General features: G+C 34.1%; 1 protein-coding gene across 1 annotated transcript; it reads left to right on the top strand.

The window, feature by feature from the left end:
• TRIQK (triple QxxK/R motif containing) lies at positions 1-27,038 on the top strand. The gene is made up of 3 exons (XM_040995188.1): positions 1-77; positions 19,425-19,510; positions 25,290-27,038. The coding sequence occupies exons 1-3, from the start codon at positions 17-19 to the stop codon at positions 25,401-25,403; spliced, it is 261 nt and encodes an 86-aa protein (XP_040851122.1). The 5' UTR covers positions 1-16; the 3' UTR covers positions 25,404-27,038.

Below are 27,038 nucleotides of genomic sequence, written 5' to 3'. Positions count from 1 at the left end.
ATTTTGGAGATCAAAGATGGGTAAAAAAGATGCTTCCGCTGTAAAGCTTCCTGTTGATCAGTATCGAAAGCAAATTGGTAAGTAGTAAACTCTTTTTCATGTACTCTTATAAATTAAAATCTAGAATGAGCAATTGTACATGATGTTAAGAAACTAAATTTTCTAAAATGTATGTGATGCACAGGAATCTATGAATAAAAAAGAACTTTGTAGAGTTTTTAGGAGCAAAAAGCAAATGTATCCCTGTTTGCCAGCCAAGATAGACTCGGTGAACTTGTAATATTTCAAGTTAATAACATAAAATAGCAATTCTATTTTTGTGGCTAGATGCTTCTATATAAAAAATATTTTTGCCTATTAAAATAATTTCTTCTACCCATATAAAGACATTTAATTTATAGACTATTAACGACAATAAGCTGATAATAACTTTAAAATTCTCTGTTAAAATGCAAATAATAAAATGCAAAATAAAATGAAATGGAGATAAAAATTCAACCAAAAATTAAAAATCTTTCTTGAAGTCATAAGGGAAAGTTTGTAGGAGACTGAAGACAAACTCTTAGAGGTGGAATTGAGACTATCGATTATGGTTAAGGAGACACTACTTTGATAAAATAGCACACGAGAGAAAAATCTACTCAGTGTTGAAGACCAGAGGGAGACTCCCTGTTTTAGATTATACTCCACATGTAAGGTTTTCTTTTTCAATATTTAAAAAAAATCCCCAAGCAAACCTAAAAGTTGCTCATATCATGAGAAAAATCTTACAATCACATTCTTTAATGAAATGTAGTAAACTAGAAATCAGAAACAAAATGGTAACCTCCCCTTCCCGTTCACCTCCCCTCTCATTTTGTGCATTTCCTTTCCATTCCTTTTGAAATGAAAAAAATATCAAATTAAATTATACTGATTAAGTAACTGAAAAAAAAGATGTCAATTTAGCACTCAGAAAATACATAGAAATGGCTGCTATCTAAAGATAATGTATCTATTTTATAAATATAACAAAAACATACTGCATAAAGTCAAAGTTACAGAAAGTGAAAACATTGGAATATATAAAATCAAATAGATTTTCTAATATTTTTGCAACAATATGTAAGTATATAATATGATGTAAAATGATTACAACAAACTAATTAAAACATATATTATTTCACATTGTGATTTTTTTCTGTATGACAAGAGCTTATACTAATCTTTTAGCAAAATCCCCACATGCAATAACTATTAACAATGTTCTTCATGTTGTACATTATATTTTTATGTTTATTCATCCTACATATCTGATACTGTGTAGCATTTGACCTTCACGTCCCTATTCCTCTTTCTTGTTGCTGGTAACTACTCAAAGATACTCTGTTTTGTGTGTATTTTATTTATTTTTTTTTTTCTCTGCTTCTTGGCCCTGTTTTAATGAAAAGTTCTTACCCATTTCCAAAGAAATTCCTCTTGCAGTTCCATGGTTTCTTGGCATAACTTGGAATATTATATTAAAGGAAGAATTTCCAATCAGTTTTTAAAAAGCAGCACCCTGACCCCTGAAGTGGAAATGCAAAATGACATGTGCGATCAAAACTAGTTAAAAAGATAATAAAGCTAACAAAACCAGTCAGAAGGATAGTTATTCAAAACATCTCAAAGGATAGCTGGATCAATTTTCAAGTCACTCAAATACAACAGGTTCATATAAATGGTACAGATCATGTTCTTCGCAACCTACCCTGGTCCTCCATGAACCAGATTATCGACTGCTGTCTTCACGTAAGGAATGCAGAATAGACCTCTGTTCACAGGAGAGAAGGAAAAGCTGCTGGATCGCGTCCTGCACCCCTCTTCAAGCTCTAACAGTGTCTCTATTTTGGTCATTCTCTTCTTTGGCATTTCTCAGTGTGTCTTCATTCAGGGTTGGGAAGGATCTGGGATCAATGCCATGGCTCTTGCAGGAAAGCTCCAGGACTCTCACTTGGTTGGATTTATTATGGGCTCTTGGAATCCACAGGAACTTGAGCAGGCAGGATCTCTGTGGGGTACCTGCTGGTATTTGGGCACATTTTCTGCAATTGTGAGTGATGTGTTTCTTTGGGTCCTCAAATACATAGTGCTCTCCTCCACCACACACCTCATCATGCTCATCATTTCCCACAACTCACCCTCAGGGACGCAGTTGTCTTCCATGAAGATCAGGCCCAGGTTGATCAGGAAGAGGTCACCTTGAGCACGTTCTGATCATCACCCAGCAGTCCGTCATACGTGAAGCCCAGGGCAGTAGAGGACACGGGACTGGGAGTATGGGTGTACTTCTTTCAAGTCGATGCCAAACATCAGGTGCATACTCACTAACATTCTGAAAACCACAAGAAAATGGTCTTGGTAATTTTTGGTGGTGTGATAACTCAGCATTGGTGCCTCTGTGGTCAGTTATTTCATTTGACATTTGAATACCAGGACCTGCAGTAAATCTGCCCTGTTCCCAGCTTGGAGTTTGTGATGAAAATCTTCCTCACCTTTTGAAGTCTGCCCGCTGCCTTTTGCTCCTCCTTTTCCTGCCTATGAAGAGACTGGGCAAGTGCTCCCTGAGGACTCCAGGGGGACTTGGCATCTCAATCTCAGGAACCTTCTTTAGTGTGTCTTGGATCAGGGCAGCAGGGAGGAAAGAGAGGCTGCGTCCTCTTCCATAACTATGGAAATCTATGTGCCACTAATCCCGACAGCTCTTCTTGGGCCCCGAGGCCTGCCTCAAGCAGGCAGAGCTGATTCTTGTGACCATGAAGTGCCATTGCTTTCCTCGGAGAAGCTGGTATGAGATCATGCGACGACTGATCTGTGTGTGTATTATATTTTTTAAAAAAAACTGCAAATACAAAATATTATTCAACATTTTACTTTCTGTGTTTAGGCATATAAACACTTGGAAAGATGTTCTCTAAAATATGTTGCTTAAAGTATCCTTTTTAACAAATTTTTATTTTTCATGATACAGTTCTATAGGGTACCTTTTAGGGCATCCCTTTTAAAGACCGCGTAACTTGCTCATATTTTGTGTATTTGATATATATTTATTATATACTTCTATTATATATGACAATTATGTATAGCAATCATCTGTTTATGTTGTCATTGGTTAATGAAAAATTAGTTTCCACACCTTACCTGTTGTCAGTAATATTGAACTGAACATGGGAGCGGAGATATTCTCTACACAATGCTGACTTCCTTTGGGTATTGTTGTAGCAGAGCAAATGTAGTAGTCTTATGTTTAATTTTGTGAAGAACCTCCATGTCATTGTCCATAATCACTACACAAGTTTGGTCTCCTCCTCCCACATCTTTCAATACTTGGCATCTCTTTTTGACCATACCCATTCGCGCAGGTGTGAGGCTATAGTTTTTGTTACTTCATAAGCATGTCTCTGATCCTTAGAAGTGTTGAGCACATTTTAGATATTTGTGGCAATTTTATATCTTATTTGGAGAAGTCGCCGTCAGATAGTTTGACCCTTTTTATTGAGATTTTTTTGATATTAAGATGTTTTAATTTCCAAATAATTTTATTAATATTCTGTATTAAATATGTAGCTTGGAAATCTTTTTGCCCAATTTGTAGATTCCATTTTAATGTTGTTTATTTTTTCATTTGCTCTGCAAAATCTTTCTAGTTTGATGTATTCCCATTTACTTATTTGTCCTTTGCTCTTGTGGTTTTTGTATTCTATCCAAAAAGTTATTGTGTGGACCAGTGTCAATGAGTTTTCCCCCTGCCTTTTCTTCTTGGCCTTAACATTTAATTCTTAATCAATTTCTAAGTATTGTTGTGTACTTTGTAAAATGAGCCCAACTGCATATATGGATATTCAATATTCCCACCTTGTTTGTAGAAATGAATTAAAAATTTTATACAAGAGAATTGTCTTACCATTAGGAATTATCTATAAACCTAATATCAAGGTGAACAAATTGTATAATGAGGCAATTCAAAGAAGAAGAAATCTGAATGGTCAAATAAACAAAACTGAAAAAATTGGTATAATAGCAGTGAAATGAAAAAAAAAAAAACTTTATGAGAAGATCCGTGCCATCTAAATCTGAGTTACAGCATAGAAAATATTATCTTTTGGATTCAGATTTGGAGGGAGGACTTATGTTTATTAGTTTTGTGTAACATTTCCTTCCTGATTATAAGATTCCTTATTTGTGAATAATTTGAGCTTTTGTTATTGTTGTAGATTATTTATATATTTTTTATACAGAAGTTCTGTTTCATCAAACCTGTCTTGACCAAATGGAATACACTAACCATCTAAGCAAAGAATAAGAGCCTTAAGGTCTACTGCCAGCGATGGCCGTATCCAATATGGACAACAGTCACTTCCCAGCTGCTGTACTTCCAGGCCAGTTCCTTCTACTTCCAAGCCATGATGGGGCAGCAGCAGCAGATGTCCCAAGTCCCTAAGTCCCATTGAGAGACCCTGCAGTAACTCCTGGCTTTGGGGTTTGGCCTGGCTCAGCCTCAGCCATTACAGCCATTTGGGGAATAAACCAGTGGACGCAAGATCTCTGTCTCTCTTTTTCCCTCCACTTCTCTTGGTAAATCTTTCAAGTGAAAGAAATGTATTACTCATTTTTTAAAAGAATAATCATATTATGAATCATTCCATTTACAATTCTTAAATATACAATTCTTAGAATTTTTACGAGTGCAAATACCCACGTAAACATTTATACCAAATGAAATGTAGAACATTTTCAAGTTCCCAGATAGTTCTTATCTACCTCTAGTCATTCAGGCTGAGTCATCCTTCAAATACTAACCCTCTCATGATTTTATCATCACTTGAATTTTTTTCAACCAAAAATACTTTTTTAGAATTTTTGTTGAAATTGAGTTTGTGGGAATTGTCAATTTGGGGGAATGCATATAGTAAAACTCCCATCTTCTCATTTATAAACCTGGTATTTTTTTCTCTTTTATTTATCTCTCTTGTATGTATTTATTAGAGTCAGAAAAGTAGACAGAAATGTAATATTAGTATATACCAAAAGTTTTGAGCAAAATGGCAATAAAAGATGTTATTTTGGTCCACATTTTGAAATTCTAGAGTGTTTTTTCTTAATCTATATAATATATATTTTCTTTATATATATATTATGAGCATGTTTTTCTTAATATAGAATATATATTTTTCTCTATATATCTACATATATACATTTATATACACACACTATGAACTATTAGAAGACATATTACATAACTGTGAAGCCTCAGTGGTTTCACAAGATTCTTTTGAGATCAAAGAGAAGTGTTATAACTCTCTTTAAAAACAGAATTGCTGCCTCAATAAGAAGCATACCATGTGCATTTTGTAAATGTTGTAATCAAAATGAAAAAAAAAGGCATTCCAGGCATTTCTTCTCTTCTAAAAAATATTTATTTATTTTTGTTGGAAAGGCAGATACACAGAGAGGAGGAGAGACAGAGAGTAATATCTTCCATCTAATGATTCACTCCCCAAGTGGCTGCAATGGCTGGAGATGAGCCAGTCCAAAGCCAGGAGTCAGGAGCTTCTTCTGGGTCTCGCACATGGGTGCAGGGTCCCAAGGCTTTGGACCATCATCCATTGCTTAACATGTCACAAGCACGGGATGGGAAGTGGGGCTGCTGGGATTAGAACCAGTGCCATATGGGATCCCAGCATGTTCAAGGCGAGGACTTTAGCAGCTAGGCTACTGCACACAACCCCTTCTCCCTCTCTCTTCAAAAAAAAATTTTTTTTTAAATTGGAAAGATATATCTACAGAGAGAAGGAAGAACAGAGAGAAAGATCTGTTTCTGGTTCACTCCTCAATTAGCTGCAACTGCCAGAGCTGAGCTAATCTTCTGAAGCCAGGAGCTAGGAGTTTCCTCGTGGTCTCCCCTGCAGGTGCAGTGTCCAAAGACTTTGGGCCGTCCTCAACTGTTTTCTCAGACCACAAGCAGACAGCTAGATGGGATGTGGAGCATATGGTAAATGAACTGGTGCACATAAGGGATCCTGAGACATGCAAGGCAAGGATTTAGCCACTAGACTATTGTGCCAGGCCCAAGTGTTTCTTTTCAGAAATTATGCATTCCATTCTTAACATTCTTATACATACATCATAGAATGTTATTGATAAGATTTTTGTAAAGACAAAGGAATAAATAAATAAAATATTAAGGATATTTAAGTATTAACTAAAAATTTTGGGAGAAAGAGCATTATGTATCAAACTTAGAGATACTATTTGTCCGGTCATATAAATTGTGATATATCTTCTGTCACCAACATCATTTAAATTGAGCCTCCTACATTTGTTTCTCAGCTATGATTCAAAATATGACAAAATGAAGCTAGTATTTGTCATAAAAAGTAAAGTGCAGATCTGTTTTAACAGAGCAGTTTGTATTTTTAATCTTAAAATTAATAATTTGATTTAATTTACTAATTAAGTTCCATAAAATAGTGACATTATATGTGTTCACTGTTTTACTTGATACTAAATCCAATTTATTTCATATATATATGTAATTGATCATATCTGTATAGTCTTTGGCAAAAATCCATATCATTTTTGAATGTTCATCTTCCACTTAAAGTTTTGTCCTGAAAACTACACATGTACTAAATGACCATGGTAAATGTTCATTAAGGTGTTCATTAAGGTGTTTGCTAAATTTTTTAAACTCAGGTCAGAATCAAGTAATGTAATATTGTCATTGGAATTATCTTGCAGAGCTCTTCTTATGCAACTGAAACTGTGACATCATTGGAGTGTAGCCTTTATTATTAACTCCTTTATTGGTGATTAAGAAACCACAGCATGCATAGGTTAAACATTTTTCTTAAGCTTCTACAGTTGATAAGGGGTGGATTCAGAACTTAATTCCTCAGAATTGCCCTCAGAATCTCTTCACCGTACTTCTGTTTGAGGCCCAAGACCATATTAGTATTAGAAGACGCAGATTTCACTGATGTTGTAAGCTTCACGTGCAGGAAATTGATTCCGCAATGGTACTGCAGTTTCACAAGCATCTGGAGTAATTCCTTTCCTAATTTAAAAAAGGAAAATATGATTCTTGTATTTCTTAATTCTACTTTTAACCACTAAGCCAGTACTATATTTTATCAGATAAATCACCTTACAAGGATATAATCTGTGTGTATACTCCAGATTCCCATTTATATGGAAGTCCTATCTGAAATTGTTTTTTTTTTAATCACCTTGACATTTTCAGAATTTCATAAAATTCAGACTTGCTTTTTGGCCATTTTTAGTTGTTTTTTGTTTTGTTTTTGTTTTTTGTTTGTTTTCTCTTTCAACCTTGGATTCATTTTATATTCATTCTCCAAAGATGTTTTCATTTGGCGATAATTTGTTTTTATTTCATTGTTATTTCTTTCAACACGTAGCAACTCTGCTGTACTTCAGCTATTAGTTTTGCTGCTGGGAAATCAATTAAGGACTGCTTCTTTGGACAGAATGTTCTGAATTTGTAATTCCTTTTAAGGCTTTGGGTTTATGCAGTTTCACTGTGGTGATTCTAGGTATGGATTCGACTTCCTTGCTAAATTGCTTTCTAGTGCTCCCTGCCTTTTGTTATTCTCAGATTTTGACTTTTTTCCGATTTCTTTAAGTGCTAAGTTGAATCCATTTTGGTTCTAGTGTTGATGTTTTACTTACTGAGGTACTTTATTGATTTATTTATCATTTGATATCCTGATTTTGTGATTTTTTATTGCTGCACTTTAAAATGGTTGTTTACAACTAGACATTTTAATAAGTTATTTTAATTGTATAAGTTTAACAAATTTCACATATTTCATAATGCAGATTTAGGAATACGTTGATACTTCCCCACCTTCTCTTCGCCCCGCCCGCATTCTCTACTCACCCTCCTCCTTTCCTACTTCTGTTTTTTCTCTCTCTTTTTTAGATTTTTACAATGACATACTTTACGTTCACCTCATAAAAAACATGCTTAGCATTCTATTAGAAAAAGAATTTAAAAAAAACAAAAAAGGTGTAGCAAACAGAAAAATACTGTTTCTCGAGAGTTTGGGTAAAAGCTGTAAACAATATCCAAATCTCAGAGTGCATAGATTACACTTTGTACTTTGCTAACCATCAATCAGGGAGAACCATAGTCCAGGTCACTTTGATCACATACCATAGATCAGGTACTTTGGCAACCATAGATCAAGCAGAAACATGCTGATTGTCTTTGGGAGGCAAGCTTATTTTACTAAGAATAATTGTTTCCAGTTGTGCCCGTTGTGCTGCATAGATAGAATTTCATCAATTTTTATGAATGGGTAGTATTCTATAGTGTTTGTGTGCCACATTTTCTTTATTCTGTCATCTGCTGCTGGGGATCCGCGACGATCCCATATATGGCTATTGTGAATTGAGCTGTGATAGCCGTAAGTCTGCGAATAACTCTCTCAAATGCATTTTCATTTGGATAAAATCATACGGCTGCAATGCTGGCTCGTACGCACACTTTTAGATACATATGTTTTTTTATCCAATTGGGAAACATGATTTATTTGAATGAAATTATAACTGAACAATAAATGAGTTTTAAGAAGCTTATGGTTTGCTTTTTTCCTAGCATTTGTGAATTTTAAGCTTTCATTTAAGTATTTAAGCCATGTTGAATTGATTTTGTCAATGGTATAAGGTTTCTCTCTTTTGCATATGGCTACCAGTTCTCCCAGACACATACACAAGATCCCTTCCCTACAGGCCAACCTTTGCTAAACATCACTGAAGCAAGTACATGTGGGTTCCCTATTGGACTTTCTATTTGGTTTCATTGGTCTGTATATCTGATTTTTATTACAGTGGTATACTGTTTTGAGTACTGTGTACTTATAATATATTTTGAAATCAGAAAGTGATGTCTTCTGTTTTTTTCCTTCTTGATCATAATTGTTTTGTCCATTTTGGATCTGTCAAGATTGTTTTGTCCTTTTTGAAAAATACCATTAATACCATGAGGTAAATTCTAACGGAATGTAGCTATTTTTGGAGAGTATTTTTAACACAATTGTGATAGTGCATGAGATAGCTCCCCTATTTTTGTATCTGCTTTAATTTTTTGGTATTTTTAAAAATAATTCTCAATGTATAACGTTTTTGCTGCTTTGATTAAATTTACCTCTATGTTATATCTGTTGATGCTGTTGTAAATGGAATTATATCCTTACTCTTGAGGTATTTCTTTTTAGTATATACAAATGAAAACTTAATTTTTGTATGCTACTACGTTACTGAATTCATTCACTAGTTCTAACAGTTTCTTTATTGAGTTCTCTAGTCCTTCTATATTTCATATATTATTCTTTAAAGAGATCATTTTACTATTAAGAAATTCATTGCTTAACTGTGCTAACTGCTGTTGTATAGATAGATAGACAGATAGATAGATAATAGAAGTGGTGAAAGGAGGCATTGTCCTTTGCTTCAGATGTAAAGAAAATATTTGCTGTTTTGTTCCTTTCTTTTGAAAATGAAACTGGGTAATGTCAGTTGTGACCATTTCGTATATACTCTAAGTTGCTTTGAGTTACATTCCTTCTATAGTTTTTCTCAGGAAAGGCTGTTAAATCTTGTCAAATGATTGTTTTTTATCAGTTGAAATGATCCTGTAATTTTCAAAGTTCTTTCGGCTGTGCTCTTGATAGCAATTTGCTAATATTCCAGCTCTTTCATTTCTGATTTTATTTGAATATTTTCTTTTTAGTTTAGTTAAAAGCTTGGCAATTCATTTGTCAAAATAAAACTTCACCTTCTTTTTTGTTTATTTTTGCTATTTTTGTATTCCATTTATTTTTGCTCTAATCTGTATTATTTCTTTTCTTCTGCAAATTTGTGTTTCTACATCCTTGTGGCATAAACTTTACATAAAAATGTTTTTAAATGAGGTTTTTATCTCTCCAAAATTTTCTCTCAGTGCTTCTGTCTTGCTTTTTTTCCCCTGTTGGTATAACAGAATACCAGAAGCTTGGGAATATGCAAAGAATTTTTTTTTTAATGCCAGTTCTGGAAGTGGGGATGTCCGGGATGAGGCTCTTGTAAAGGTCTTTGGCTGCCCTGTAATGTGGGGCAGGTCATCAGATGGTGAGGCAGAGCAAGCATGTGTCAGCTCAGGTTTCTCCTGCTAGGAGGCCACCAGTCCCATACTGTGTGCCCCTCCAACTCCAGTGACCTGTTCTAATCTCCATGACATCTCCGAGTCTCTGCCATTAGATACCATTCAGAGATAACTGATTCAACCATTCAACTGATATAACCTTCAGATATAACATTTTAACATGAATTTCAAAGGAATTCTCTTTGCTACATGCTATACATTTTGTATATTGTGTTTCATTGTCACTTGTCTCATCATTATTATTTTTTTTGTAATCCCTTTTTGATTCCTTCTTTGTTTCAGTGATTAAGTCAATTTTTTCACTTTCATTTACTGGTGCATGTGGTGCATTTTTTTGTTTTGTTTTGTTTTTAAAAAATTATTTCTAGTTTAATTTCTGTGTCAGAAAATAAATTTCAATCCTTTAAAAATTGGCTAAACTTCTGCTTTTATTTGGAATGGGATTTATATAGAAAATGTCAGTGTGTATTTCAAAGGACGTCTAGGTCGTTGCTGGGATGGAATGTTGCAGATACATCTGTTAGGTCCCTTTGGTTGTTGCGATGTTGTTGAAGTCTTCTTCCATCTTGACTTTCTGTATGTATGATCTATTTTCTACCGATATTTCCTGCTTTTATTGTGCTGTTTGTTTCTCACATGACTCTCCCACTCACTCCGGTTTCCATTTTCATGGGATATCTTCTTCTGTCCCTTCACTTTGAGAGTCAATATGTCATTAATACAAGCTGAGTCTCATAGGTAGAATAAACTTGGAATTTTTAATTGTTTCAGTGATTTTCGGTCTGCATTTAATCTCAGTAGGAAAGTGCTTACTACTGCCATTGTGTTGTGTTTGGTCTCTAGCCATTGTGCTCTTCCCCTTCTGCTGCTGTTGGAGCCTTTTTTCACTGGAAAACTTTGACTCTTTGCTGTCTTTGGATAGCTGCTGTTGCTTTTATCTTTGTGATTAGCGTGAGTTTTGCATGAAACATGCCAACATAGCTTAAACTGATAACATCAAACATACATGATGCTTTCATTTCTACTCAACTTGGTTTACTTCTTAATAGTTATTGTGTTAAATTATATTTTATGCTTTGTAATGTTTTATAATCTATACCTATATATTATGGCTTTGTATAATATATGATATATATATATCGTTTATTTTTAAGGAAGCATACAGATTCATTTTTTATGATTGCCTGAATTTAAAGGTGGATAATGATGATCCCAATCCCTTGGGTCCATTTTCTTTAGCTTCTGGTTTGAGAATAATTTCTTTTTTCAATTTGATTGGTAAAGGTTTTAATCAGTTATTTTTCTATAAGCATTTGTAATTCTATTTCCCTTGAATGTGCCAATGTGCAACTTTGTGGTTTCTGGCGTAACTAACTGGGGTTTACTGTAGTTTTCCCTAAGAGTGACTTCAAACTCTCTTGCTTTTATTGTGAGCAGCTTCAGTTATTTGTATGTAGTTCATGATAGCGTAGCTGAAATTGTGTTCATGTGTTTGCTGAGAATTTCCTTTATATGAAAGATTGCATTGTTCTTTTTAATGGTATTCTTATAATATGGAAAACTAAGATTTCAAGTGCTGTTGGCTTTTGGAGGCAAGGCAAAGGGATTTGAAACAATTGATGAAGAATTATTCTGAAAATGTTGAAGGGAACTCTCAAAGTCTTCACTGTTGATTAGCAATATTATTTGTTGGTATTTTTGGCTTCTGTAAATAACTCATCTTCCAATAATACATTTGAGTAATTAAATTTAGATTGCAAATTTTTCTTTTCAAATATTTTGACTCTTATCTCTCTGCTTTTCTATTGTATCTTAATTGGTATGGTCTATATAAATGGACAATAAATTATATATCTTTGTTATAGAGATCACACACTGAATAGAACTTGGTATTCATCCCAGACAGAATTATGATTGAATGTATTTGCAAGATTAAAGCACTGAATTTACTTTTTTTCTAATTAAAGGCAATTAAAGATTTCCAGACACAAATAAAAGACAATGAATTGAAGAATAAGTATAGGAGCAAGTCCATTTGCAGGTGAAAAGATGTGCCTTTGAAGCAGAACCAGCTGTATTTTCACTGAAAGAATAACAGTTTAGGAAGCTTTTCTGCATGTGCTTGCTTGATAGCATAATGTAGCCCTAAGCAGCTTAGGCAGTATTCAGAAAATAACAGTGCATTAATTTTTAAAGCAGCAAAGGCAGAGGAAGAACAGTACTGCCATGAGATGATAATGAGTGTGAGTTCTGTAAAGTCGACTGGAGGGGGGAGGTGGATTGAGCTCCTGAAAAATGAACATTTATAAAACAATAAGTAGATATTCACATGATAATGAGGTTGGCCATAATATCATCAAAGGGCAAACATTCAATCTTGTGTTTGGCCAAGGGTACCAACTGAACAGGAAAGAGCCAAAAGCAGTTAAGGAATCTCTTCTTTTGTTATATTCTGTGTAAAACCATGTCATATTTAAACTATTGCTTGAAATGTGAAAGAATTAAAAGCAGGATTTTATATTGAATTAAATAAAGAATATAATTATTGTATATTTTTGACATCTATAATACTTTACCTGTTTGCCTAGTTAGAGAGTTGCATAAGAATTTTATTAAATTTTACGATTCATCATAGAGTAACCCTAGGCATTCCCTCATATCATCTCATATTTCTTTGAGCCTCTGCTATATATTAAATACCCCGTTTATTCTTGAGAACCAGCATAAAATACTCACTATGACTTCTCACTTTGTCTATAGGCATTAAAAATTTATACTGAATACTAGATATCTCAGCTTCTAACTCATGAGAAGAAATATTCTGACTATTCTTAGGTAACTTCTCCTTGAGCCTTTGCCACTGGGAGAATCTGTCCATTATCATTATCCGTTATGGACATTTACAAAGATGATTGCAATAGTGGAGCAGACTGCAAGCTGATGTCACGATATTATAAAGGTCCATATATATATGTGTGTGTACATATGTGCATATATATAGACACATGTGTCTATATATGTATTTTATGTATGCAAATGTGTATAAATGTTAAAATGATAACCCCATTTTATGGTTTGTTGAACTAAATAATCCCCAATTCATAACTGGTAGGTCAGATACTTTGGTCCTAATACTCATGGAGAATCAGTCAATCTCTGTCATCTTGGTATTCAAACTATATATTGTTGTTTCTGAGCAATTCTAACTTGCTAAAGAAAGGGATCAAAACTATAAAAATTATCACTTTTTTTATTGAGACCAAATAAAGATTTATTCCTCTGTGCTAGTAAACTGAGATACTCAAGTCCCCGACTTTTCTGTACCAGAAAATTTAAGAAGTAATGTAGGTTATACAGTAAGGAAAGTAATTGACTCTTCTATGTCTTGTTCAATATTAACAGCTTCTCGGGCAGAATTAAAAAAATAATAACATGAACACAATGTATCCAACACCCAGGTTTATAATTGGAAACATACCAACCTTCACAGTGCCTGTTTTATGCTTTCCAGTTGCAACACTATCCGTCTCTCTTAGAGATAATTATAATCTTGATATTTATTAATTCTCTACATACATATGTTACCTGCATGTGTATGAAGGGTGACATTGTTTGGTGTTCTCTGTTTATCTAAATGAAACCATATTGTGTATTGACATATAATTTGCTTTTATTGAATATAATATTTTTTGCTTTATTATTCTTAATATATGTTGATATAATGCATTCATTTTCTATGCTTGATAGCATTTCCTTGCTTAGAAGCACCGATATTTTTCTGTTCTCCTGGTTTTGGACAATTTTATTAGTCCAATTTCTGTTTTTAAATCAATGAGTACTATTATGGACAATGTGGTCATGAACATTTTATGAATATCTTTTCATCTATTCACACGAATAAGAATTTCTCCGCAATATATAATATATACTTAATTGAAGAATGTTGTGTCACAGATATGAAGTATGGCACTGTCAAACAGTGACAATTTTTAAGGTAGTTCTACCTGTGCCCATTCTTGATGGCAGAGCAGCATGGGACAGATTTGCCACTACTTGTGAGAGAAACTCATGACAAAATCCAAATCAGTGTAATCTCCATGACGCTGACATAGATGAGAAGTGCTTTTCACTGACATTCATTCTTCTCTTTCTTATGTATAAGAGAATGAGGAAGTTTCCGGCACTTTTTTTGTCTTCACCAATGCACACGCATATCATTTTCCTTCTGATACTCTGCTGAGTTATGAAACAGTTAAAGATTCTGGAAATGAGATAGAGTTGATCTACTTCTGCTGTAGGACTGTAGGTAAACTACTGTGCCTTCCGGTAAAGACCGACAACCTCTCATAGTATCTGTGACCGGAAATTAGAAAATTGAGTTGGCTGAGATGTGTCTGCAGGTTAGCAGGTAAGATACCTGTGTTCCACCTCAGACGGCCTGGCCTCAACTCCTGACTCCAGATAACACACTCCAGACATTTACATTGGAAACCTGGATTGTCCTCCTGGCATCCAACCTTGACCCCTTACCTGACCCCAACCATTATGGATATTTAGGAATTCATCAGCAGACAGAAGCTCACTTTCTCTCTGTGTGTCTCATTGCTTCACAAATAGACCATGTTTTACAAATTAAGAAACAACGCATTGGCTAGGTTAATCTAGTGACCAAGGGCTTTGTTATTATTCTACTACTGTGAGAAAATTCTGTTTTTAGAACATAAGTGTAAATTTGTTTTTATATTTGCACTAGAACTCAGTCTTTGTTAAACTTAACTGGCAGGTCACCGAAAAGCCTGTTTAGGAAAACTTGCCTTGCCACGAAACGATTGGCGACAAATGTTGAACAGCACAGCTGTCTGAGGCAGCCTTACCGGTTGGGGATACGCATGAAGATCACTACAAAAACTTAAAAGCAGTAACTGAGCAGCGAGATGCCTGTAATGTCGGTAGGAGACTCTGATGCAAATTCGTGGGAATGTTCCATGTCAAGCGAATGTGCAAGCACATGCCCTGTCCAGTTAGGACATCAAAAAATGTAATCTCGCACTTTTGGCTAACTTTCAGGTTCTTATCAAGCAAAAGTATGGCTATGGCATAACTGTCAAAATTCCTATTAAATCGTGGGATTGTATTCCAAAACGTCCACATGCACGCACAAACCACACACACACACACACACACACACACACACACACACACACACACACACCTCATCGGGAAATCAAGAAGACTCACTGGTTCAAGACACTTGAAGAACTCCTGGATCAGCCATGGAGTGATCACCATGTTCACTCCATAATGTTGTCAGAAGCTGCATATTATGAGGCATATCAACTTTACGTAAATTTGGACAAGTCACGAGATAAACTACACTACTAAAAACCAAAGAAGGAAAAACAGCAAAGATAAGCCCTGAAAGAGATCTCATTTACAACACTGACACATTTCACTGTTAAGTATAATTATGAACAAAATTATGAATATAACAAATAAAACCATATTTATTATTATAACAATAAATATATAAATGATGAGTAAAATCGTAAATTATGAGAAATTGCAAAATACGTGAAAAACAGTACAACATGATGTTAAAACAGTTGAAATTTTCTAGCCTGAAAAGTATGAAGAAGAAAGAATAACACAAAATATACAGAGACACATAAACTTGTAGGGCACTCTCAAGCATGCTTCCATATCAATGATGATAAAAGGAAGAGGAAAAGGGGAAGGAAAAAAAGTCCTCAAAACAATAACGACCAGACATTTCCATAAGTTGGCAACATATGTTACTTTATGTAGCAAACTTATAATACTCAATCAAATATAACTCACTGTTACTGAGTAAATATGAGAGAATCCAATGCCTGGTGTTATCATCGTCAAACTATTCATTGCCTTACATAGAGCGTGAATATTGAATGCTTTATGTATAAAATGCTTACACCAAAAGGCTGTAAAGCATGACTTTTATGTCAGGCACAACTATCCTTTTTGTGAAAGGAGAAAGGAAGAAATTTTATGTAAAACCAGAAACTTGAGAAATGTGTTGACACCAGTGCTGTAAGGACCACACTGAAAGAAGTACTTTACGTTAAAATAAATGTGCACTGGGCAATAACATAAATCCACACACAAACGTAAAATCAATTAACACCAGCAAAGTTGACTGCGTAGCTAAATAGGAGACAAGTACACATGAATGGTGACATTGAAGTTCCAGATTTGCTCCACAAGCTTGAATGATCAGGTTTATTCTCCACATAAAATTTAATGAGCAACTGTTAAATAGCTATATTGTTTATTACATTATGGATGCTATAAACAAAATCAGACTGTTAGGTTGAGGAAATAGTCTGCTATTAAAATATAGATGCTGTAAGTGTATTTACTCTAGATATAAGGCAGAGACTTCTGAATTTTATGATACTCACAGTCATGGGAGCATGAGTATATTTCTTGAGACTAATCCAAATGCTGAAACAATGAAACAATTTAGTTTTGATATAAAGAACTTAATAGATCCCTCTGGAAATTTTGCACATCATACACCAAAGCCACATGTTGCAACATAAACTCATGGATGTCATAATCAACAGAGAGTGTGAAACTAATGGCAAATGCACTGTTTGGAGCAGTAGATATGCAATATTATTTAACACCATCTGCTAATTAGAAATACAATTTCAATGCTTATGTTGATTCAGAATAAACGTGCAGGCATTATTTTCTAGGAACATATAGGAATTGAGTTGAAACAGGGTAGGTCACTTAACCCATAATTGCGTAGTGCTTGAAACAAATTGACAAATCCTCACTGTAACCAGAATCTTTATTTTTTCCTTTTCAAAGATTTATTTTTTTGGAAAAATAGATTCACAAAAAGAAGAAGCAACAAAGAGAAAGATTTTTCCATCTGCTGGTTCACTTCTCAAATGGCTACAATGGCTGCATCTGAGCTATTCTGAAGCTAGAAGCCAGGAGCTTCTTCTGGGTCTCCCACTGGGGTGTAGCATCTCAAGGCCTTAGACCATCCTACGCTGCTTTCCCAGGCCATTAGCAGGGAACTGGATGAGAAGCAGAGCAGCCTGGACAAGAAGTGGTGTCCATGTGGAACGCTGGTACTCGGAAGTGGCGGATTAGCTAGTAGAACCATCCCACCAGCCCCTTAATCATATTTGTTAAGGTGTGCTTGAGTCTGTTTTATGACAGATATGTTGTCCAAAATATTGCATATCACTACGAAAAATGTATGGGATAAGATAGTCTTTTTTCTTGTAGGATATGGAGCATGGATAGTGAAAGCTTTATGATTTTATTTATAACTTGCTTATATAAAAAAGGGTAAGATAATCCTTTTTCATTTGTGTTTTCCACAGTGTGCCCAAAGATTATAATGGGGTATATAAAACATAAAATAATGAATATCTTCTTTGGTTTTAAATTTATAATCTCCAATTTGTTTTTGGATTTTCAGTAGAAATTTGCTTTATAGTTGGAAATATAGGCATTTCATGTGTCACAGGTTTGAACTGTCTATATGGTCAGCAGGTACCATGACATGAACAATGACCATTGAAATGTGAAATTAGAGTAACACTACTCAGTATTTTTTTTTCAGAAAAATTGAATATTGCTAATTTATAATGGCTAAGAGTAATATTTTTTTCTGTATCTTGTTTATCACATTTTGTAAACTTAGGTGATTTGATATACAATTTTATGCATGACTCATTTTTCTGAATCATTGAACTCTATCATCAAATAATATTTGTTGAACGCCTGCATGTTTAAAGATTCAGAGTGACAACCCTCCAGAGGCAGCTAGGGAAAGAGCACATGATCCTTATTTTAAAATATCTACATTTATGCATCCTTTCAGCCAAATGCTAGTATTTGTTAAATGGACACAAATAGAGCATTTATTCATAACTGTCACCCATTTGTCCCATTCCTCTCTGTCATCTCTAATTTGAAAATATGTAAGAAATTTTGAATACTTTTGAATCATTAGCATATATTAAGATATATTTATATATGATATTTTCTTATGTTTTTATTGGAAAATCAAATATGGGGAGAGGAGGAGAGACAGAAAAGATCTGCTGTCCAAGAGGACGCAACAGCTGGAGCTGCACAGATCCAAAGCAAGGAGCCCAGAGCTTCTTCTGGGTCTCCCACGTGGGTGCAGGGTCCCAAGGCTTTGTGCCATCCTCAACTGCTTTCCCAGGCCACAAGCAGGGAGCTGGATGGGAAGCGGGGCTGCCAGGATTAGAACCAGATCCTGGTGCGTGCAAGGCAAGGACTTTAACCACTAAGCTACCTCACTGGGCCCAGAAATGTATTTCTGTACATGAATTTTTCTGCTTTATTAGGAAAAAATAGATACATAGATGTGTGTGTGTGTATATATGTTATGGTATATGTGTTAGCATGCATGAATATGTGTGTATGTGTGTGTGTGTGTGTGTGTGTGTGTGTGTGTGTGTGTGTGTGTGTGTTATTGTAAGCAGGGCTTTTGCTATTAAATCTGTTTTCTCACCAGAGTGGTGACTGTCGTGTTATTCAGTGATAGTATCACCTGATGATCCTGTGCCAAATTTTGTCACACTATCTCAGGTTTGCTCATTCTCGGCTTCCAAGTGGGAATGTAGATACACTTGAAGCTGATGTGGAAATTTTTAAAATCTAACCACATTTATTGTCTCAAGAGGAAATAAAAAATAAATATATGTTTATGTCAAGTATGTACAATTTTCTTTTTCATCTCTTTTTAAAGGAAATTTGGGTATATTCCTCCAGTTGGTTGTTTGACTACTTAATTTACCCAATAACAAAATGAATTTACAATGAAGTATCCTGTTACAAGTTAGAACACAATGTTAACTTTAACAATTAATGAGAAATAATCTTTAATCAGTTACTGACATATTTCTCTCTGAATTCTCCCACAAGGCTTACTATTTTTCTGTAAAACTTGTTTTCTAAAATTTTGTTTCTTACATATTCATTGCACATCAAATCAAAGATATCTGTCAGAGTCTTTTCCCTGAAAAAATGGGAAAGGAGGAAATGTTGACCTTTAGGTGGCAACTTTATAGTTGTCACTACTGGGAACTACTTTGCAACTATGCGTCCCTGTTTTACTCTGTTTAAACATTTGTTGACATTTTCAGATGACTGTTAAACTTGAATTAAATATAAGCATAACTCATTGTCTGAAACTATTTCTTCCTAGGTAAACAGGATTATAAAAAAACCAAACCTATTTTACGAGCAACCAGATTAAAAGCAGAAGCAAGGAAAACAGCGATAGGCATAAAGGTAGACCTGCATTTTTGATAACTTCAAAATATGATATGTGCATGCCTTTTTACTTTCTAAAACTGGGTTGCATAAATGTGGAGTTCTAAGCATCTTATGGCATTTTAAACTCTAAACAGCATATCAAAATTGAAGGTTATTTTCGGGGAGGGGGGTTAAAGAAGTTACTTAATGGAAAACATCCTTCTCATCCTGAGATTTTAATGGATCTTAAAGTAAAATACTGTGTCTCTTAACAGACCCACTAAAATTTACATTTCAAATCAATTTTTCTTTAGTTACTCTGTTTATTGTTCACTGCAGTGATGCGGTGGACTTAGTAAAAAAAAACAATAACAGAAACCTCACTTGCAGAAATATTTATGGTTGTTTAAATTGTGTTAGCCATTATGTATACTTCGATCACTCACACAATTATACTTTGTATCATGTTGCTGTAGTCAGTATGCTGTGTAATGGAATCTAATGATGTTCTGAAACTTGTTCTTTTAGAAAACCAGTGTTTTATCTGCTTAAGAGGGATAAAGGCAACTGAGAATGGTGTTGCTACATTAACTCCATATGCCAGTACCATGAGTTCAACAACTTTACGTTTATATTATTACTCATGTTAATTTTTTGCCAAGTACATGGAATTGAATTCAGCTTCAGAGAAAGTGTAATTTGGAAGTCCTGCTACCAAATGTGTAAAATAAAAGTGGAATACACACACACACATACACACATACACACACACACATATTTATTCATATATATGCATGTGTATATATATCATTTAAATATAAAACTGTTAAAAGGAGATTTGGGTTTTTATCTGGCAGATGAAAAATCAATGTTTCTAAGCATTGGCTTATAGCAAATGCCAAGGTATTACTACCAAGCTGTAACAGCTGTTGAACTGCCAGATGATATATTTGGTTGTCTTCCAGAATTTGCTATTATGATCATGAAACATTGCCTTCTTTCACTCCTGATTGCTGATTTTGATCAAGCATTGCTGTTGTGATGTAGTATGTTTTCACAACATAATCTCCTCAGTGCTGTGTTTCAGCTTTTAATGAATAGGAAAACTGTTTTTTGGTTTAAAAGAGAAAAATCAATCTTTATAAAAATTTCATATGGAATTTCATTTATTCCTTAAAAATGTGTAGAAAAATTGCCTTTTTTTAGAAGCAATGCTTGGTTGTAAATTTGACATGAAGTTACTCATTGTTTGTCTCTTGAACTGAGAGTATTTTATTGTCTTCCAAGGCAGTATGTCTCTTACATTTATCTTTCACAATGAGGTGGTTTATTGTTGTTGTTGTTTTTCTTTTAGAAAGATTCTATGGCAGCAAAATCCACCTGTGACATAATGTAGTGGCCAGTTTTGTATCAGTGTTTAAAAATTTTGGAGGCATTCACGTACTTAGGGCCCTTTTTCTTTTTTAATTATGTCCCTTTTCGTAGTTGGCCTTGTAAGTTTTAATTTGAAGAAATGTTTAGTTTGAAGTACATTGTCAGTAGGAAAGAAAATATGTCTTACAGTGTCATTATAAACTATCTAATATTTTTGCCTTTTTGAAAAGCTTTGGTTAGAATTGCTAGTTTTTACCAGTTTCAGTATAGTTCTTCTATACAATTGTAAGAATAGACTATTTCTCCCTCCCTGTCTTTCGTTCCTTTCCTTCTTCCCCCTTTTTCTCCTTTTTCTCTCCCACCCTTCCTACGCCCTTCCTTCCTTCCTTCTTCCCTTTCTCCTTCCTCCCTCTCCTTTTCTCCTTCCCTCTCTCTGTTTCTCTTTTTGAGATAAGGTATTTTAAATTTGCGTAACAGTCAAAGGATTGATTTTTCACAAAACAAAAAGCTTAAAAAATAAAAAGCAGAAAGATCATAATTGGATTGGAATCTAGAAGAGGCTGTAAACAATAATTAAATGGAAATATGCCTATTTCACCTATAAACTACATTTAAAAATAAACACAGATCATTGAAAATATAGCAGTATAGCATTTTAAACCTTTGATTTGGCAGATATAAAAATGTACAAACCTATTTGAAACAAGATCCATACAGGCATTTCTTTTTGCTTTTGCTTTTTTGATGCTTTTTCTTTCTTTCTTTCTTTCTTTTTTTAATTAGCGTCCGTGCTTGCAGAACATGCAGTATTTGTGAATTTGTATTTAGATCATTTCATTCAATGTTATATCCTCCAACATGCTGAAGATGGTCTGGAATTTGTTTATCTTTTAATGGAAACTTTTTATTGGATCTCATTTGCAACTTACACCAGAGATGTTCTATTGGAGCATGCCTCATTATAATAAGCTAGTATGTTGGCTTGATTTGTAAACCTGTGGAAAACAGGATTTCAACCTTACAAACCGTTTACTTTGCTAGAAAATTTATATGAAGAGCCCATTAAGATGATTTAAAAAAATTTTTTTTTTTTTGGAATCAGAACCAGGGAGGTGCTTTATATTTCAAATATGGCATAGTAATTAGGTTGCCCTGTCAAACTTTGATTGTCTTGTCATTTTGGTGTAGGGTTTTAAATAACAAAGTTTCTTTCAGCAATTGCCATTTAATGCTTTTTAATTTCCCCAGTGAGTGATTTTACCAGTATTGATAATGTCAGAGAAGCAACTAAGGACTAATGAACATCAAATATGTTTGACTCTTATCTTGTTCATATAGAATGACCATAATATTGCAATATTGTATCATTTTACTACTTATTCTTTTTAATGTATCATAGGCTTACTCATAAAATTATGTAAATCTACCAAAATATGAATAAATGATAGAATGGGAAAGTTGTAGCAATGACAACAACATTGGATGAAAGACACAAGGCCCAATATCACATCTTCTATGCTCCTCACCATTGGCATGAACAAGATAAATCTAGGCTAGCCCATCTGTAAAATGGAGATTATGGAGAATATCCTTTTCAGTGGGTCACACTGTCAATATAAATTAATGGAGAAAATATCAGGGGCCTTGGGATATAGAATTTATTAATGAATTATCAGCTGATTGAGGGTATATTTATTAGAACTAGCCATTTTTTCCTATGTGTAAGTATCACTTGCTTTAATATTTGTCACTATACTTACTTACACTTAGTCTGCATGGTATGACTGCATTTTCTATTACAAAATATCCTCCTGTTTTCTTTGGATATATTTTTATGGATATGATTGTTGTAGCATTTCTAAAGCATTTTGTAATTGGATCATACCTTATCAAGATCACATAAATATTAATACATAATTCACCTAGAAAGTGTTATAATACAACAGAATATGTGAAGAATGCTTAGTAAGATAAGGCTTGATCATCTTAGTGGAATTTACCAAACAAAAGCTTCTAGATATCATTATCATTCCAAATCTATAATACAATTGAGACATTGTGGACTATAAATAGGACTATTTGCAGAATAAATCCTTTATCTTTATGCCATTCAAGGCTTGTTAAACATAAGCAAGCATGTGCTAGTAATATGTATATTTATTAATGGGAAATATCTGGGAAATAGCTAATAGTTTCATCATAAAACATGACTAAATTTGTTGAAATCTGGAATTAATTTCTGTTGAGTTTTCTTTTATTTCTCATGTCATAAGTTATGGCCAGCTATGCGATGTGTGCCAGCTGCAAAGTATTTGCTCAGTTAAGTGTTTAGTATTTGGTTACTGCTCAATTAGAGGAGAGCTTATCAAGAAATACAGCCTCAGTAATGCTTTTGGAATGCAAGTACCTGTGTTTTTATCAGTCACAAGGAATACCCACATTTTAGCTAATTAACTAACTTTATTTAAATTTTTATTTGAAAAGCATAATTACAAAAAAATATGAAAATATCATTACATAAATAAGATTCTCAGTGTCAACCATATGCTAAGGACCCATGTTGAAATGTTGTTTGCTTTGTGGTTATTTCAGATTTATAGCTATCAATGGACAAGGGATAGAGGGAATTCTAAATAGCTATAGATCTAAAACTTATGGTTAGTGTCAAAGCAACCTGAAAGTATCAATATTGTTGCACCCTCCGGTCACATGCACACTGCTTGTCTTTCCAAAAACAAGGACATTTTGAAGACAATTGTTCTAATTTCCCACCTAATATTGTTTAATCCATCCTATATTGACGAAATCTAACTGACTCAGTGTACTAGTGTCCTAGCAGAGTAGTCTATGGATAACCTCTTTTTTATCCCTCTGGCTATTTCAAAGTATACAGAAAGATTACATAGATTGGTTTAAGGACTAGAAGAGGTTGAAAATAACTATTAGAATTAATTATCAATAAGATAAGAATCATGGCTTCCAATCAAAAATAAAAAAGTTTCTTCTTCCGTGAGGCTTGGTGAATGCCGGCTGCTGTTGGACAGTTTTGTTGTCCACTCCACGGAACAGATGGAGTTTGCAGTTGTGTGTCTCTTGTTTATTACATCCTCTTAAAATTAGTAGCTGTAACCAGATGGGCCTGGGAGCACAGCTGTGGATATAAGAAAATAAATGAAACCTGTCTGATGCCTCCATGCCCTTTTGAGATGCCAAAGTGTTCCAACTGTAACGAAGAAAAATTTACCCCCATTTGACATCATGTTGAAATATTGAATTTAAAATATCAAATCTTACAAAAAATGCTGACACTTAGTGTTGCAACTCAAACATCGGTATCAGTATTTATTTTCATAATTTGGAAATCCAAGTACATATAATCATTGGGCAGGAACTCTGTGTAAAATACCTGTTTATAGTTTTGGCATGCATTAAAATGTCCATGTGAGTTATAAATCAAATTCATTTTGATGCCCATGTTTTGATTTACTGATTTTACATTCATATGAAATGTAATATTTATTCATGTAAAGGCAAACATTTTGTTTCTCTGTAAAACAATGCTGAGACTGTTATACAAGTAGAAGATAAAAGAAAAAGAGCAGTGGGTACTTTAGCATATAGACCAGGCACTTCATTTCTTTCTTTTCCTACTTAATCAGATGATATATTACCATAGAGGAAATCTCTCTGTGAAACATGCAGATAAATAAGCATGAGTTTATAAGATATTATGTAACCTAAAATTATTTTCTTATGGTCTCCGTGGTACATTTTAGTCATTAATCAGTGTTGATTAATGAAATCCCTATCAAACCACAACATTCAGTATCAAGGACAATTGCTCACTATTGAAAGTCATTATATAGTCATGAGCTAATAGTTTTGATCCTCCCTGACAATAACTAGAGAGCTTACAATTAAAAATTAGAACTTCAACCAAGTGATATTTAAAATTCAACAAATATTTTGGAAACAGGCTATAACTATTTTCACAGTATGAAAGGAGTGATACCTTTCATTTAAAACTCTGTCTAAATGCTATTGCTAAAAATGATTGCATTGAAATAATGGACCAAGTTAAATTCTTAAAAAAAAGGACAATTTTTGGCATCAGCTTCATTCCTTGAATTCAACATTTGGATATCCAAACTTGAAAACATATTGAATTGATGAATTTTAATCTTCCTGCCAGGAATTAACTTGAAAAAAAAATCACAGAAGTAACTCACCCACTGACATATTTGCCGCTACAATATTTCTGTTGCAAAGGACATAGTACATTTCTTCACAGTGAATGTGTTTTAAGAAAGAAATTCGTTTTAAATTCATTACAGACATTTTAAATTTATGCATAATATGATTGTTTTATCTTATGAAATGGATACCATAAATCAAGTTTTCATCAATATCAAGGCTACTGTTTTGTTTTCTTTTTTTCCAGGAAGTTGGCCTTGTACTTGCAGCTATATTTGCCCTCCTACTGGCTTTCTATGCCTTCTTTTATCTCAGACTGTCGTCAGAGGTCGAATCTGATCTAGACCCAGATGAAGATTAGCGGAAGAGTATTCAATGCCTGAAACAGAAATAATTTTATAAAAGCATCTTTGGGACTGGTACTTTCTGAAGTACTGACACTGCAACATCTTGACTTCTTCCTGCTGATGTATTCATTTTGCAGACACATCTTTTTAAATAGTTGCCTGAGATATCAAGAGAGGACTCTCACATAGCAAGGTAGTATACTATATGGCAGCAAACATTTTTGTAAATCTTTCGGCTTTGACAAGCGTCCGTGGTGCATTTAAATAAAATGGAAAATATCCCAAATTTAATTATTTTATATTATAAGCAGTTCATGCAGCTCTATCACTTGCCGATTACTAAATCAGTTTTGTTCTGTGTATAAGTGCATCATAAATAAAAGCACGTAGTTTTGTTTGCAGAAACGTTCTCAAATCCCATTAAGAGCCTAAGAAGGAATGAAAAGTCATGGGAAATTTTTTATTCCACAAAGGAGCCCTGCTTTTTTCCAGACGTATTTTATGTCATTAGAGAGACTAGCTGCACATAAAACTACAGTACTCTTTTCCCTTTTTCACCAACTGTTCATTGCACATGTGCTCCATCAGAGATGGCACCTGCATGACAGAAGCTCAAAGAGTCACATATGTCTCTAAAATACAATCCCTTGCCTCTCGGGCCATCTGAACTGGTGTAAATAGAAAGTTCAGTGGATCTTGATTTTAATTAACTTATTACTCTATTAATATAAACATGGAACTCTGTTTTAATTATTCTATCCTGGCAGGTTGGAGTATCACTTTGCCCCTCTTATTAGGGAGAGCTGCAGCAATCTGTCATTGAAACATAAAGTCACAGAAGTCCTGCCCACCCCCAGGATGTTCCTCATGGCTTTTCTCCTGAATCTGAATGACCTGACGTTGTTTTGCAAAATTACATCTTGTGCTTTCAGAATTAATAAGTTAGAACTCTTCAGTAAAAAATAAGTAAAACACATGCTTAATATTACTCTTATGCAGAGATTTCTGTTTACAAAATTGTTTTCAATGTGGTTTGCATTTGTTTATGCATAATAACCAGTATATTTAATGTTTTTACTAGCAGTCAAGTTTTGAAATATATTTTTTAAGACTCATGAACCTTAGAAGATATTTGTCCTCAAAGTAATTCTTGGCTACTAAATTCTAAAAAGCTGTGTAGAAATGAATAGTTTCAGTATGAGCACAAGATAGTCTATAGATTATATGTTATATTCATGAAGAATAAATAATTAGCTTTGGCTACATAATGTCCAAGAGAAGAAAGATTTGACAAAGGATAAAGGGCTTTCTAAGATCAGCTTGTTAAAAACATTTTCAAAAAAGAGGTCTTTGGTACTTTTGCAAAAACGTGGATATGACTATGTAGTGTTAGGTTCTGTACAATTTTTTCAAGCAGCATAATCTATTCCCTCAGTGTGAAAACAGGCAAAGGTCCCAATAGTCTCACAGATCATTTACGCCAAACATCTGAGGACAAAATTTAACTGTGATTTACAGAATTCTTCCCTTTGAACTCATAAACTCACGAGACAGACCAAGAGTTCTTCTACGCTCACCGCCGCGGACCAATCCAAGTGGCATTTTTAGGAAAGGTTGCAGCATTTCGTGCCATGTGGTATGTCTGCTCG

The sequence above is a fragment of the Ochotona curzoniae genome, unplaced genomic scaffold, assembly GCF_017591425.1.
Source record: "Ochotona curzoniae isolate NIBS_2020 unplaced genomic scaffold, NIBS_Ocur_1.0 contig_1071, whole genome shotgun sequence".
NCBI lineage: Eukaryota > Metazoa > Chordata > Mammalia > Lagomorpha > Ochotonidae > Ochotona > Ochotona curzoniae.
This window is presented reverse-complemented; position numbering and strand designations above follow the sequence as displayed.

Bases quoted from the DNA above. Each gene is read 5' to 3' on its own strand.
- TRIQK (XM_040995188.1), top strand. From the start codon at position 17: ATGGGTAAAAAAGATGCTTCCGCTGTAAAGCTTCCTGTTGATCAGTAT. The intron at 78-19,424 runs GTAAGTAGTAAA...ATTTCTTCCTAG, and splicing joins TCAGTATCGAAAGCAAATTG to GTAAACAGGATTATAAAAAA. The intron at 19,511-25,289 runs GTAGACCTGCAT...CTTTTTTTCCAG, and splicing joins AAACAGCGATAGGCATAAAG to GAAGTTGGCCTTGTACTTGC.